This window comes from Oryzias latipes, chromosome 24 (assembly GCF_053564925.1).
Source record: "Oryzias latipes strain Hd-rR chromosome 24, Olatipes_Hd-rR_3.1".
NCBI lineage: Eukaryota > Metazoa > Chordata > Actinopteri > Beloniformes > Adrianichthyidae > Oryzias > Oryzias latipes.
In genome coordinates this window covers 14240280-14255150 of record NC_136260.1, presented here as the reverse complement: position 1 = coordinate 14255150, position 14871 = coordinate 14240280, and the positions used below count along the sequence as shown (strand labels likewise).

Sequence of the window (14871 nt, the reverse complement as noted above, 5' to 3'; positions counted from 1 at the left end):
GACCAGTCAGTTGAAGGGAAGTATGGTCACCGATTGGATCAATATATGGGGTGACAGCTCTATTCAGGCCAAACTCGAGGGCTCTTATCGCAACCGAGCGGTTTTTGAAAAAATTTCCAGGGAAATGGCTGAGCGTAGTGGTGAACCTTTCCCCCGATGACTTTTTTTCCCCTTCCGACCGTGGTCATCGCGGGGGACTGAAGGCGGATCCTCCTTCGGGGTTCACTTCCGCGTTCGGACCCTCATATTCTCGAGAGCGGGTTAATAAAGAGTCCATAGCATTTAATCTGGGGGAAACCTTCTTCTATTACCGTTCTCCCTCCTCCTTAACGCAACATGAATGCGCCCCCCACTGCCCCCCTCATTCCCTGCCTCGCTGCACGCGCTCTCTCCTCTCTCTTACACACACACACACACACACACACACACGGGCGGCCCCAGCACAGAAACATCCTCATTCCACAACAGTGGGTACAGACAATCCCGGATCCAATGCCATCTTAAAATGAGTAGATTGTCATTGTGCTGGCTCCTTCGTGAAAATAAATTTAATAATCCAAAAAGAGCTCCATTGGAAACGTTAGCTACTGCAGCAAACAAAGAGTCCCGTCGTTCACCGTTGAGTACTCTTCTGCGCATGCGGGTCACTTCTGGGTCATTTCACGGTCACACAGGAGATCACAAAAGTTCGCATTTAATTGGAAATGTGAACGGCCTTGCAAAAAAATATCGGATTTTTTCAAAAAATCGGAATTGAGCATTAAGCCCTGCAGTGTGAACTTAGCCAAAGTGAATTCTACATAATCTCGTTCATTTAGGCCAGGGGTCGGGAACCTTTTTGGCCAAGAGAGCCATAAACGCCACATATTTTTAAATGTAATTTCGAAAGAGCCATACAATAATGTAGTGTCCTTTTCCCACACGGAGACTTAACCTCTTTTAAGGTTCTTTATTCTGGTTAATGCAGGCTGTAACAAATGCCGTAAATTAATTCAGCAGCTCCTGAATCTCTCCCGCCGAGACGAGAGCGCTTCTCCCAACTTTATATTCCCCCCTCCCGCTCCAGCCCTCCCATTTCCCTTATTCGGCCCATAGCTGAACCCCATTGGTCCAAATTAACTAACAACAGGCTGAGCGACAGAACTAAGAGCCAATCAGATCTCTGCTTGATGCATTCAAGGAACTCCAGAACTTTTAACGCGGCCCAACAGCCAAGTTAAACTCAGTCCGCTACAATATGTTTAAAACTAAATATTCAAGTGAATGTGTGCATTTGATATAATTTCAACACTTTTAAAGTACAATAAGTCTGTGGATTATTTTTAATAACATTGTTATGCTGTTGCTAATAAATGATGAGTATTTCTCGTGGTAGTTTTGTTGATGGTCTAGTCTGGTTGATACGTGGTGAGTTTCTGCTTCGTTCAGGCGTTGAGACTTTAAACGTGATCATAGGTCTGAATGTTCTGTAAATGTGAGACAGACTGATCACATGCAGACGCGGAGCCAAACACACACACTCACACGCTGCAGTGAGTGACGGGCAGCAGGTTTTATGTTTTTACAATCCCTGCGCGGTTCACCTTACTGACCGAGCCCACAACTCCACCCTCACCCTCTGCTTTCTCCCTCTCAGTCACATCCCGTCCCCGCTACTGCGCGCTCTTTCTCAGAGACGGGGGCGCGCAATTTTAGGCACGGCAATTCACAGGTTTCCGGCTGGTACAAACTCTGTGAAATAATAGATAATAGTAAAGTGATAATGCTGGCGCAGATCCTTCTCTCCAAGCACCGCTACTACTGTGCGCCTCTGCCATCGCATCGCGCCCGAGAAGGACTGGTCTAATGAAAAAGAAAAAATTAAAAATGTGTCTGCGAGCCACATGTGACCATCAAAAGAGCCATATATGGCTCGCGAGCCATAGGTTCCCGACCCCTGATTTAGGCTATGAGTGTTTGACAGAAAAGTCTATTACAGGTTGTAAGGTTGTGGATAATAGAAAAATGAACAAAGGAAGCTCCAGGTGCCCAGTTTAAAAAGAGAAGAAGAAGAAGAAGAATACTCCAAAGATAATGGTCTGCAGGCAACGTCCGAATGTAATACTCGCTTGGCGCCATGTGACAAAATTTGGCAAATGCTCCTCAAAATTTTGCAAGCCAAATGGCTAATAAAGGTTTGCACCTAAGTAGGCCAGTCTTTCAAATATGTTATTGGTGGATTTCATCCATGCTCCTCTGCTTTTCAGGTGCAATTTACACAATCTGTTTTCTTTTTATTCATTTTTATGTGGTACTTAAGCACACATTAAGAGGAGAATACGTCAGTTAGTTTCCATTGACATCCATTCATGAAGCTAAAGGAAATTTCATTAAATCCATGAACTCATGTCAGTGAATTAAAGTTAGTTTTGCGTTCGGCTCAAGAAAAACAAACAAAAAACTAAAAAAATTTATAAATTTCACCAGAAGCCAGCCATCCTAAAAAAATAACACAAAGCAATGCGTGTTAATTGTGAACTGACTAACATACTATACCTTAATTGTGAATTCAACTATAGAGGTACATTTTACTTATACAATTGATGAAGTAATAAATAATATATTGTGTTTGTATATATATCCAGGCTTTGGGTTATTAGGGGTGGGGCTTGGCTTGAATTTGGGCATTTGAATCACCATTTGCCGTTCTATTTAACTTTAAATGATCACAAAGGAAATCTAGACGAAACAAAACTAATGTTGGTTAACTTTCTTCACTTTCCATTTAGGACATGGGCTCATTTTTAAAAGTGGAGATATTGTGGTACACCTGTGATAAACTAAGAAATGGTAAAGTGCGGGAGACTACAGTTTACCCTGATAAATCATCCAAAAACAGCTAAAGCAGCTATAAAAACAACAATGTTAAACATAAATGGTCATTTGTGTGCTTATCTCTCCTACATTTGGAATGTAAACACTCTACACAAAATTTTGGAAAAAGGTAAACCAAGTTAAATCCAAGGGGTATATTGTGTTGCTGCACATGTGTGTGCTATTGCTAGGTGTTTATTTGCACACTAAATTGGATGATGAAAGACTGTGTGGACCATGGAAACAGCAACAATTTATAAATGCAGATCTGCAGCACCATGGCACACAGCACTGAATCCAGAGGTCAGTGCTTTTGTCTAGGAAATCTGTATTTTCTCAGGTAAGTACATTGGTAAATTTTAAATGCTGAATTTTACAAATAATACAGATAAAAACATTTTTTTTTCTTTTTTTCTTCTTTTTATATTTCAGGTTGATTCCACAGAAATGACCAGCTCAGACAGGAAGGACAATTTTATTGGTTTATATGTTCTCAGCTACATACATCCCTGCTATAATTTACAAAATAGCACGTATAAATTTACGAGTAACCCCTCTTTTGCCTGTGTCTTGTTGTATATTCTCCTTGGCTCGCTCTCTATTGTCACATCATGTGGAAATCTGCTTGTAATCACATCTGTCATTTATTTCAAACAGCTCCACACTCCCACTAACTACCTCATCCTTTCTCTAGCCGTTGCTGATCTGCTGGTTGGAGTTCTAGTCTTTCCTGTCAGTATGGCCGTCACTGTAAGCTCATGTATGTATCATGAGGACCTTTTCTGCAAAATCCGTGACAGCTTTGACATCACTCTGTGCACAGCTTCCATTCTGAACCTATGCTGCATTTCCATAGACAGATACTATGCTGTGTGTCAGCCTTTGACGTACAGAACAAGTATCACAGCTCAGGTAACTGCCATCATGATCCTGGTGAGCTGGGGCATCTCTGTGTTTATTGGGATCACCATTACAGTTGCTGGATTCAGTCAAGGCTCATGTGAGGAGAACTGTTCAAGTGAAGTTGTGGTGGCTAACACTCTAGGACCAGTTTTCTCGTTTTACCTTCCTGCAATCATAATGCTCTGCATTTACTTTAAGATTTTGCTCGTAGCACAAAAACAGGTGAACAGCATCCAGAACACCAGCAGCTCAAAGAGTGGAGCAGAAGTTAGTAAGATGGAGCGAAAGGCCACAAAAACTCTGGCTATTGTCATGGGAGTGTTTCTTTTATGTCTTACTCCTTATTTTATTTGTGTTGTTTTTCAGCCTTTGTTTGTCACCCCTCCCCAGATCCCTGTGATTGAAACACTAAACTGGGTCGCACTGTTAAACTCAATGCTGAACCCTTTAATCTATGCCTTCTTCTACAGCTGGTTCAGGTCAGCTTTCAGAATCATAATGTCTGGAAAAATCTTTCAAAGTTACTCAGCTAGTGGACAATTATTCTGAAATTGTTAATGGTGCTCTTCTTACCATTTGGAATTTCAAATTAAAAGTGACATTTTTATTCATTGCTGTTTGAATTAGATGTTGACACATGAAAAGAGTAAAGAGGGGTGACACGATACAGCAAATAGAATTAACAAATCATCCACCTTGTATAAGAAGGAAATATTAACTTTGTTATTATGTTTTGAGGATTTTTTTCTTCTTTTTTTAAGGAATATCCACCAGACTGACAATTAGTTCAGTTATGGTAGCTCTTATATACAGTACATTACTGTATCTGTAATGATTCTACAATCAACAAAATTCCAACTCATTACTCATTTGTAAGATTCTTACCATTTTGTTTGCATCTAATTGCTGTGATATGATTCAATCTGCAAAACATGCTATTAAAAGAAAGTTTACTCACTGATCCATCTGTGCTGAAGTGAAAATTATTCACTGAAACAAAAGGGTCGAACATTTTTTAAATTGATTTCATTAATTCAAATTGAGTGCATGTTTATAGCCAATCTCTGTTCTAATGAAACAATGAGTGCAAAATCTCAGCACATTTCATTTTTTCATATCTATGAATATTTAGGGTTACAAGCACTGAGTTTTCAAGCAACTCAAGGACTGCCTCCTTACTTTGACCTCCACCAGTAAACCTACAAAGCCAACTGATCCATGAGGAAAACTGTTGCACATAGAAATCACCCACTTGGAAAAACACAAAGAGCTAAATCAGGAGGATCTTTGTGGACTTCAGCTCAACGTTTGACACATTCATCATGTTGTTCACAAAGATGCCTAAAACAAGGGTGCCCAAATCCTGCCATTTAAGGTCCTTATTTGCTGAACACACCTCATCCAGGTAATGTGGCAGGGTTTCTGGAAAACTAGCAGGAGGCCAGCCCTCAAGGCCAGGATTGGAGCACTTTTTCCCACCAGCTCTGACCTTAATGGGCAGTTTGCAAGCATACAGTAAACAAGTAATAAAGGCTGGCTTCAAAATGTTTCAATGCAAACCATTTGGACGTGTTACTAACATGGAGTTGCAGTGATCCAGACTAGTCGTAACAAATGCAGGGATGAGTTATTCAGCATCACTTTTAGATAATATAATTTAATCTTAGCTATATTGCTCAGGTGAAGAAATGTAGTTTTGCCATCCGTAAATAATAAATCCTGGTCTAATTAAACCCTTAGGTTTCTAACTGTGGAATTGGATGCTTTTTTACGCCATCCCGGGAGACTATCTGATCAGACAGAGCATCTCTGAAGTATTTTGGACCTAGTATAATGACCTCAGTTTTTTCTGGGTTTAAGAGAAGGTAATTATTGTCCTCCAGGTCTGTATGTCTCTGATGTAGACATTCAGTTTCTCTATATAGTAATTCTGGTCAGGTTTAATGGGTATATACAAAAGCAAATCATCTGCATGACAGTGATAATTAATTCTGTTTTTCCTCATTATGTTTCCTAAGGGCAGCATGTATGTAAAGCATAAACAGGATGGGTTCTAGAACCGAGCCCTGGAGGACTCCGTAGCTAACTTAAGCGCAGTGAGAGGACTGTCCATTTACATTGACAAACTGGTACCTATCAGAAAAATAGGATTCAAACCACTGGAGGGCAGATCCTGCAATCCCTATGTCATGCTCTAATCTTTGGAGTAAAATACTATGGTTGACAGTGTCAAAGGCTGTTCTAAGGTCTAACATGACCAGAATAGAGAGTAATCCCTTTTCTGAGGCCAATAACAAGTCATTAGAGACTCAACCTAGTGCAGTTTCAGTTGCTAAAGTGGGGTCTAAACCCTGACTGAAAGTCTTCAAAGTGGCTCTTGTCCCTTAGGTGGCGGTAAAGGTGCTTAAGTACAACTCTTTCTAGGATTTTTTAAATAATAGCGAGATATTAATGCTGATATTAATTTTGGTCTATAGTTGGCCAAGTTGCTAGGATCTAAACTGGGCTTTTTTTAGAAGAGGTTTAACAACTGCAAAGTTAAAAGACTGTGGCACGTAACCCATTTCCAGAGAGGTATTTATTAATGTCAATATTCATTACTAGGGGGAAGGTTTCTGTATTAATGCAGGAAGAGAGAGTTTTACATCTCAATCCTTTAGAAAGAGTTGCACATGTGCAATTTTGTTTACTTTCTATTCTTTATTCATATAGAAGATTCCTTAAATTGTTTTTTATAATAATATTAGGAAAAATATGCAGTATATCCCCGCTTTCTTCCAAAAAGTCTATATCAAACATCATTAAGATGCATAAGTGTTTTCTAACCCTATTTGGTATATAAGTTTATTTATAGCCACAGGCAATTTTGATAAAATATTTTGAAACCAAATTTGAGTCTAGCACCAGCAGGCTTTTATTACTTCCTAAATTCTAGGGGTTGTTTTTGTTTACGTTTTTTTTTTTTTATTTTATTTTTTTTTTTTATTACTTGTCCTGTCCAACAGCTAGGCAAACAGATGAGAGCTGAGGGTCTCTTGTGTTGGACATATTTTATTTTAACAAGAGGGGTTATTCATCTTCAGACTAACCAAAGGTATGTCTGAATAAACCCCTTTTGTAATTGAGGCCAAACTTTATTAATTTCAATCATGTTTGAAAATCTTTGGTGTTGGACCGGACGGAAAAGGAAAGAGGGGAAGAAGAGAGAGGGACGTTAGAGAGAGGGGGGGGGTAGGAGGGTGATAATAGGAGGGGAAGGGGGGTAAGACCATGAAGCAGCATAGAGCAGACAGGTTTACTGGTTGTTTATCATTACGGTACGGTTCAAATGTAGTACAAAAAGGGCGGGGCCTGTTCACACACACTCAAATATTATCAACACACCTGCTAGCTGCAAAAATGTCCACATGTCAACATGCACACAAAACAGATAGTGTTCACGAACGCATACCTATGCCTTTAAACCAACTAGTGTGAAATCTTTCATTCATTCAATCATGCAAACTATTAGTGCAAAGGTGAGCTAACACCAGTGCTCAAGTGAGTGTTTATGTTCTTCTAAAATGGATGGTGGAATGTGAAAAGAAGGAGGAGGAGCGCCCAGCCACCCCCACACCCAGACCCCCGCCGCAGCAGCAGCGGCAGCCGGAATTCCCCCAACGCCATACGGGAACAGGCAGGGAACAACCGCCCCCCGGGCGACCAAGACCGCCACCCAGGCCAGGGCCAGCAGGACCGCCGCGAGGCCCCCAGAGCATTTCTATCTTGATGGATGACATATATAAAAGAATTTAAGATTTAACATAATAAATAATTATAATATCCCAAGGTAGTGACATGAGATGTGTATGGTATCTAACACCATACACATATTCAGTTTGTTTTCATTGAACTGAAGTGAAACTGAACTAATAGATTTGGGTGTGGTTCCACTTAAAAAAAGGTTAATAATGCAGTGGCACCATTAGTGCAGTTTTTTCTACTTTTTAAACATTTTAATTGTAATCAAGCTTTTGGGATAAACAAAAATAGTGCATTAGCATCTCCTCAATATGCTATAACCCTAAGCCACAGAAGGTCAGGTCTAAGGGTATCTAGTGATTCAGCTGTGGAAGGACTGAATAAAATAAACCCAAAAAGGTTGGCCAGAAAAACCTTTACAATAAGAATGATTTGATTTTTTTTTATAATGATTCGAGTTATTTTTGTTCACCTTGCAATTGTCAGCTTTTCTTTGTTTTGTTTTTTGAAGAGATAACTTATTTTCTTTAGTAGTTATACAAGTAAAAATCTTAATGTTGGGAACATTACTTACTACTACTGTAAATTATATTGTGGTATCTTATACAAGGACTGCATCGTGATGTAGTTGGTTCAAATCCTGGCTGGAATCCTCTGTGTGGAGTTGCCATGCTCTCCTCTTGCATTTGTGGGTTTTCTCGGGACACTCTTGCTTACTCCCACTGTCCAAAACTATGCTTCATAGGTTAAAAATTGGTTACTCTAAATTGCACGTGAGTGTGTGGGCTTGCAACAGACTGGAAACCTGTTGAAGTCTCCAGAGGTCAGATTCCGTTGATGGATAGATAATATCTTATGTATGAATGAGGAAGAGAGAATTACATTTTTCTTTACCCAGTATCTGTCATACTTTTAACCATAATTATTTTGGGGATCTGTGCTTAATCAGAAGGTTTATTAAACAAAAGGAAAAACAAAAAAGTCAGACACAAAAACTTCAACATTACATGTCAGATATGATTTTATTACGTTGTGAAAACTGGACCATCATCTTTGTATTATGCAGTACACTAGTTTTTGTTAAGTGTAAAGTTGTAATACTCAATAAAATACTGAAAACACTACACAATTGCAAGTTTTATTGCATATATTTAAAGGACACCTCAACAGAATAGCAAGCACTAAGCAGCCTAGGGACCTGAAGTCTCAGCCTTCATTTACACCTTCAGTGGTGGAGCTTTTAGTCGTCTTGTTGCATCAGAAAAGAAACAGTGTGATATGTTTAATTCTAGAGTTAGGAATATGTTTTTAAAAGCTAGAAAAAAGTTAAGAAAACTGTATGAACCAGAATGTTTCTCTAAAGTAGTGCTTTCAGTTGGACGTGTTTTTGCAATTTCCTTAATCACATAAATAAATAGGCCTGGTCCCCCCTGCATTATGTTAATAGCATAAAGCATTGTTTCACGACTAAAGAGGAGATAAAAGGAGAACAGTGAAGCAGTGCTTACCCAAAAAACCCTCTCAACTGTCCATCACCTTCACTGGGTCTATTGGATAGTGGAGTAGTTCTGGAAGAAAGAATGGGGATTGCTTCAAACGCTACAACATATTTCATGTCTTAGTCAGAAGTATAAAACTAAATTCCCACCGCCTTCGGCAGCATGAGTTGAACCGAACGCTTTTATGAAAAGGGTTAACTTTGACTTATTAGCTAAAGGCTCTACCTGCAACTGTGCTTTTACAAATGGCAAACCACAAGCAGTCCTGCATTTTGTGATCAAAGTATTCTGTTTGGGTGGTAAGGCACTATGAGGTCTTTGATATACGATGGGGTGATACCATGTAAGGCCTTATAGGTTTGCAGGAGGATTTTTAAACTTAATTCTAGATTCAGCTGGGAGCCAGTGAAGTGAAGCTAACACAGGAGTGATATGTTCTCTTCTGCTAGTTCCTGCTAACAATCTTGTTGCTGCATTTTGAACAAGCTGAAGACTTCTTAAGGAAATTTTAGGACACGCTGCTAACACAGAGTTACAGTAATCCAGCCTAGATGTAACAAATGCATGGATGAGCTTTTCTGCATCAATTTTACAAGTCTGATCTTAGCTATATTACGCAGGTGAAAAAAATGCAGTTTAACATGCATGAGATATGTCAGCCTTAAATGATAAATCCTGGTGAAATAAGACCCCTTAAATGGGGAACCTTCTGTAGACTTTAAGGTGTGGGTTGCAGAAGTGCAGGACCCCTGCATATTGGGACTGGACTTTCTGCGGGCTGCCAGCTGTGTGCTTGATCTAGGAAAAAGCACGCTGGGGGCCCACAGTTTCAATGGTGCATTCTACGCAGGTACCCGGACAGCAACTGCCAGCTGCTAGAGTGAGAAGATTATATCATTAGTCAGACATAAAACTTTTCTGCTTTTTCACCATCCCCACCCCCCTACTGTTTGTACAACCTCCTGCCTCAACCCGACAGCCTTCTGTTGACAAGTTGGACAGGTTCAATTCAATTCAATTTTATTTGTATAGCCCAAAATCACAACAACAGTCGTCTCGATGGGCTTCGAAGTAAAACATGAACTCAAAAGGATCACGAATTCAAAGAGTTCAATAGGAAAATAATAAAATGAACTAACAAACTGACTAAGCTATACTGGCATCCCTGCCCTTAGACCCCCCTTCGCGGTAAGGAAAAACTCCCAAAAAAAACGGATTCCGGAAAAAACGAAGAAACCTCAGGGGTGCCCACATGAAGGAGGGATCCTCCCCCAGGACGGATAGGCGATTTACCAGAACTCTTAGATTCTCTTATCTAAATCTACAACTCCATATATAAAGTCCAGCAGACGAGCTTCATCCAGCTGTGGTTGGGGGGACAGTCAGGGGCGCAAGTCGAGCCGGAGACAGGAACCACAGCCAGGTGTAGGAGCGGGAGCAGAGACGAGGTACTCGGTCAGGTACAGAGCAGAGACGAGCCAGAGATGAGCCAGAGGCAGGATCCACAGCCAGGTGTGGGAGCGGGAGCAAAGATGGTTGACGGCAATAAGAACGGTGTGGGAACGTAGTTGTGATAACTTAGACCCTGGGCAGAAGGAGGAGCTGTGGCAGGTGTTGTTTGAATTCAAGGACATCTTTGCACTGTCAGAAAAGGGAAGTTGGCTGGACCCACCTGGTCCAACTTAAATCAATACTGGCGATGCAAACCCACCAGAACACACCTCTGCCGCCTTCCATTGGCGCACCAAGTGGCTACTGAGAATGCAATTGATGAGATGCTGAGGGCTGGCATCATTAAGCCTTCTGACAGTCCCTGGGTCTCGGGGGTTGTGATGGTGAACAAAAAAAGAGCTAAAAAATGACTACAGACCGCTGAACAGCGTGACTAGGAAAGACTCATATCCATTACCCCGGATTGATGAGTCTTTGGACTTGGTTCTTCCTGTTTCTTCCCCTTGGACTCGCTGAGGTGCCCCTCAGCCCTGAAGCCAAACCAAATACTGCTTTCTGTTCAGGCAGGGGGCTTTGGCAGTTTCGAGTTTTGCCGTTTGGCATGTGCAACTCTCCTGCCACCTTTGAACGTTTAATGGAGAAGGTGCTTGCTGACACCCCGCGACAGGAATGTATGCTGTATTTGGACAACATTGTGGTCCACGGGAGCTCCTTTGAGACGGTGTTGGGGTCTCTGCGGTGGGTTCTATAAAGAATAGCTGCAGCCAATATGAAGCTCCACCCTGATTAATGTTGCTTTATGAAAAGAGAGCTTGAGTTTCTGGGGCACAGGATTGGTGGAGAGGGCATCAGCACACTTGAAGAGAAAGTGCAAGCAGTGAGAGACTGGCCAACCCCCACCAATCTAAGAGAGCTGAAGAGTTTCATTGGCCTGGTTTCATACTACAGACGATTGGTGTGTGGCTTCTCTTGTATAGCTACCCCCTTGTCCTGCCTACAGAGAAAGACAGGGATTTTACCTGGATATCAGAGTGCGAGCAGGCCTTTGGTGCCAGTGAGAAAGGAATGGGGGCATCACTTAGCCAAGGTAGACCAGAAGGGGAGAGAGTGGTAGCGTACTTCAGTCGTACATTTAAGGACTGTCGAAAAGTTCAGGCCTCTATGGGTGAAGGATGGGGTGCTTCAGAAAGCCTTGAAGGAACCAGCAACAGGGGAAGAGAGGTGGTAGATTGTGGTCCCCAGTTCCTTAAAACAATCTGTTCTAAAATCCTGTCATGGAACTACAGGAGTTGGCCATTTCAGAGTTTCAAAAAACCTTTGACGACTCCGACAAGGGTTTTACTGGGGCAGGTTAAAAAGGGATATAGAAGACTTTTGCCGTCGCTGCGATATCTGTACATACATACGCCAGATCAGTCACACACCCAGCTCCAGCAGCTAGCTGTGGGTGCCCCAATGGAGAGGGTAGCTGTGGACATTATGGGCCCTTTTCCCCGCACAGAGCAAGGCAATCGCTTTGTTCTGGTAGCCATGGACTACTTTACAAAGTGGCCCGAGGCATACGCCATACCAGACCAAGAATCAGAGACCGTAGCTGATGCTTTGATAGCTGAAATGTTTGCCAGATTTGGAACACCAGAAGTCATCCACAGAGACCAGGGCAGAAATTTTGAGTCTGCAGTATTTAGTGCTATATCCAAGCAGCTGGGCATTGAAAAGACTCGGACCACACCTTTGCACCCCCAGAGCTATGGATTAGTTGAACGGTTCAACAAAACTTTGGCAAAACAACTCGCCATCCTCACATCCGAGCACCCACGGGATTGGAACACTCATTTACCGCTTGTTCTTATGGCATACAGGTCCACTGTTGTGCGCTCCTGTTCTGGTGATGTTGGGACGAGAGGTGCGGACACCAGCAAAAATGGCTTTCGGCAAAACCCCGGACATGCACCAGCAGTTCCTCTGCTCTGTACCTGACCGAGTCCTACAGGAGACTCTAGGACCGGACGGACTCTGCACATGCATTTGCTTGCGATCAGCTGCAGAAAGCGGGTGTAAACGACAGAAACAAAACCACGACGTTGATGACCAGAGGAGACAGAGAAAGCAACCAGGCTACCTCAAGGACTTTTTTGCGGTAATATATTTTTTTATTGACTTGTAACGTATTGGTGCGTGCAACAACACCTGGCTAACGCATAACTGGCACCAAGTGGTTAGAGGCTTCATTCAGGTCCTGAGCCCCTCGCGGCCCACAGATTCAGAACAGATTTTACTATTGTGGCCCACTACTGCGCGCACAAAGACCAAGATTGGGGCCGTGGCCCAGTGGTTAAGAATACCTGGTCTAGACTAAACAAAACTAATGTTGGTTAACTTGCTTCACTTTCCATTTAAGACATGAGCCCATTTTTAAAATTGGAAATATCAAGCCCACCTGTGATAAACTAATATATGCTAAAGTGCTGTACACTGTAGTTATAACTAACTCAGTGGTCTTGTGGTAGAGTGTCCACCCTGGAAGGTTGTGAGTTCAAATGCAGGCTGAGTCATACTAAAGACTAAAAATGGGACCCAATGCCTCCCTGCTTGACACACAGCATTATGGGATTGGATTGGGGGGTTAAACCACCAAATGGTTCCCGAGCGCTGCCCAGCCCCTGGGGGAGCTCACCGGGGTCAAATGCGGAGAACAAATTTCACACACCTAGGTGTATGACATACAATGGGAATTTTACCATGATAAATCATCTAAAAACAGCTAAAGCAGCTATAAAAACAACAATGTTAAGCATAAATGGTCATTTGTGTACTTATCTCTCCTACATTTGGAATGTAAACACCCAACACAAAATTTTGGCACAAGGTAATTCAAGTTAAATCCAAAGGGGTATATCCTGTTGCTGCACATGTGTGTTATTGCTAGGTGTTTATTTGGACACTAAATTGGATGATGAAAGACTGTGTGGACCATGGAAACGGCAACAATTTATAAATGCAGATCTGCAGCACCATGGCACACAGCACTGAATCCAGAGGTCAGTGCTTTTGTCTAGGAAATCTGTATTTTCTCAGGTAAGTACATTGGTAAATTTTAAATGCTTTTTAAATGCTTTTTTTTTTTTTAATTTTTTGTAAAAATTCAGTTAAAAAAAAGTTATTTTTCTTTTTTTCCTCTTTTTATATTCCAGGTTGATTCCACAGAAATGACCAGCTCAGACAGGAAGGACAATTTTATTGGTTTATATGTTCTCAGCTACATACATCCCTGCTATAATTTACAAAATAGCACGTATGTATTTACGAGTAGCCCCTCTTTTGCCTGTGTCTTGTTGTATATTCTCCTTGCCTCACTCTCTATTGTCACATCATGTGGAAACCTGCTTGTAATCACATCTGTCATTTATTTCAAACAGCTCCACACTCCCACTAACTACCTCATCCTTTCTCTAGCCGTTGCTGATCTGCTGGTTGGAGTTCTAGTCTTTCCTTTCAGTATGGCTGTCCCTGTAAGCTCATGTATGTATCGCCAGGGGATTTTCTGCAAAATCCGTGACAGCTTTGACATCACTCTGTGCACAGCTTCCATTCTGAACCTATGCTGCATTTCCATTGACAGATACTATGCTGTGTGTCAGCCTTTGACATACAGAACAAGTATCACAGCTCAGGTAACTGCCATCATGATCCTGGTGAGCTGGGGCATCTCTGTGTTTATTGGGATCACCATTATAGTTGTTGGATTTAGTCAAGGCTGGTGTGAGGAGAACTGTTCAATTGATGTTGTGGTGGCTAACTCTTTAGGACCAGTTTTCTCATTTTATCTTCCTGCAATCATAATGCTCTGCATTTACTTTAAGATTTTGCTCGTAGCACAAAAACAGGTGAACAGCATCCAGAACACCAGCAGCTCAAAGAGTGAAGTTAGTAAGATGGAGCGAAAGGCCACAAAAACTCTGGCTATTGTCATGGGAGTGTTTCTTTTATGTTTTACTCCTTGTTTTATTTGTGTTGTTTTTCAGCCTTTGTTTGTCACCCCTCCCCAGATCCCTGTGATTGAAACACTAAACTGGCTCGCACTTTCAAACTCAATGCTGAACCCTTTAATCTATGCCTTCTTCTACAGCTGGTTCAGGTCAGCTTTCAGAATCATAATGTCTGGAAAGATCTTTCAAAGTTACTCAGCTAGTGCACAATTATTCTGAAATTGTTAATGCTTCCTTTCTTACCATTTGGAATTTCAAATTAATATTTACACAGAATTTGCGCTCAGTGTATTTAAACATACATGAACAGTGACAGATGTCTCAGAAGACGTTCGACTGGCCGTTCTGCATGTCAATCAAGTCATTTACTTCTCGGTGAGGATATGGATTCGCAGATGGATTTATTAGAAATACATTTTTATTTTTTTTTATTT

General features: G+C 41.5%; 2 protein-coding genes across 2 annotated transcripts; both read left to right on the top strand.

The window, feature by feature from the left end:
• The first annotated feature begins 2440 nt into the window (after positions 1 to 2440).
• Positions 2441 to 4638, top strand: LOC101175452 (trace amine-associated receptor 1-like). The gene has a single exon (XM_011491706.4). The coding sequence runs from the start codon at positions 3217 to 3219 to the stop codon at positions 4303 to 4305; it is 1089 nt and encodes a 362-aa protein (XP_011490008.2). The 5' UTR covers positions 2441 to 3216; the 3' UTR covers positions 4306 to 4638.
• An 8715-nt stretch (positions 4639 to 13353) lies between these two features.
• LOC101175700 (trace amine-associated receptor 1-like) lies at positions 13354 to 14773 on the top strand. The gene has a single exon (XM_020714811.3). The coding sequence runs from the start codon at positions 13658 to 13660 to the stop codon at positions 14654 to 14656; it is 999 nt and encodes a 332-aa protein (XP_020570470.1). The 5' UTR covers positions 13354 to 13657; the 3' UTR covers positions 14657 to 14773.
• Positions 14774 to 14871: the final 98 nt, after the last annotated feature.

What these genes read in the sequence shown, in the direction of transcription:
- LOC101175452 (XM_011491706.4), top strand. Translation starts at nt 3,217, where the DNA reads ATGCTGAATTTTACAAATAATACAGATAAAAACATTTTTTTTTCTTTT.
- LOC101175700 (XM_020714811.3), top strand. Translation starts at nt 13,658, where the DNA reads ATGACCAGCTCAGACAGGAAGGACAATTTTATTGGTTTATATGTTCTC.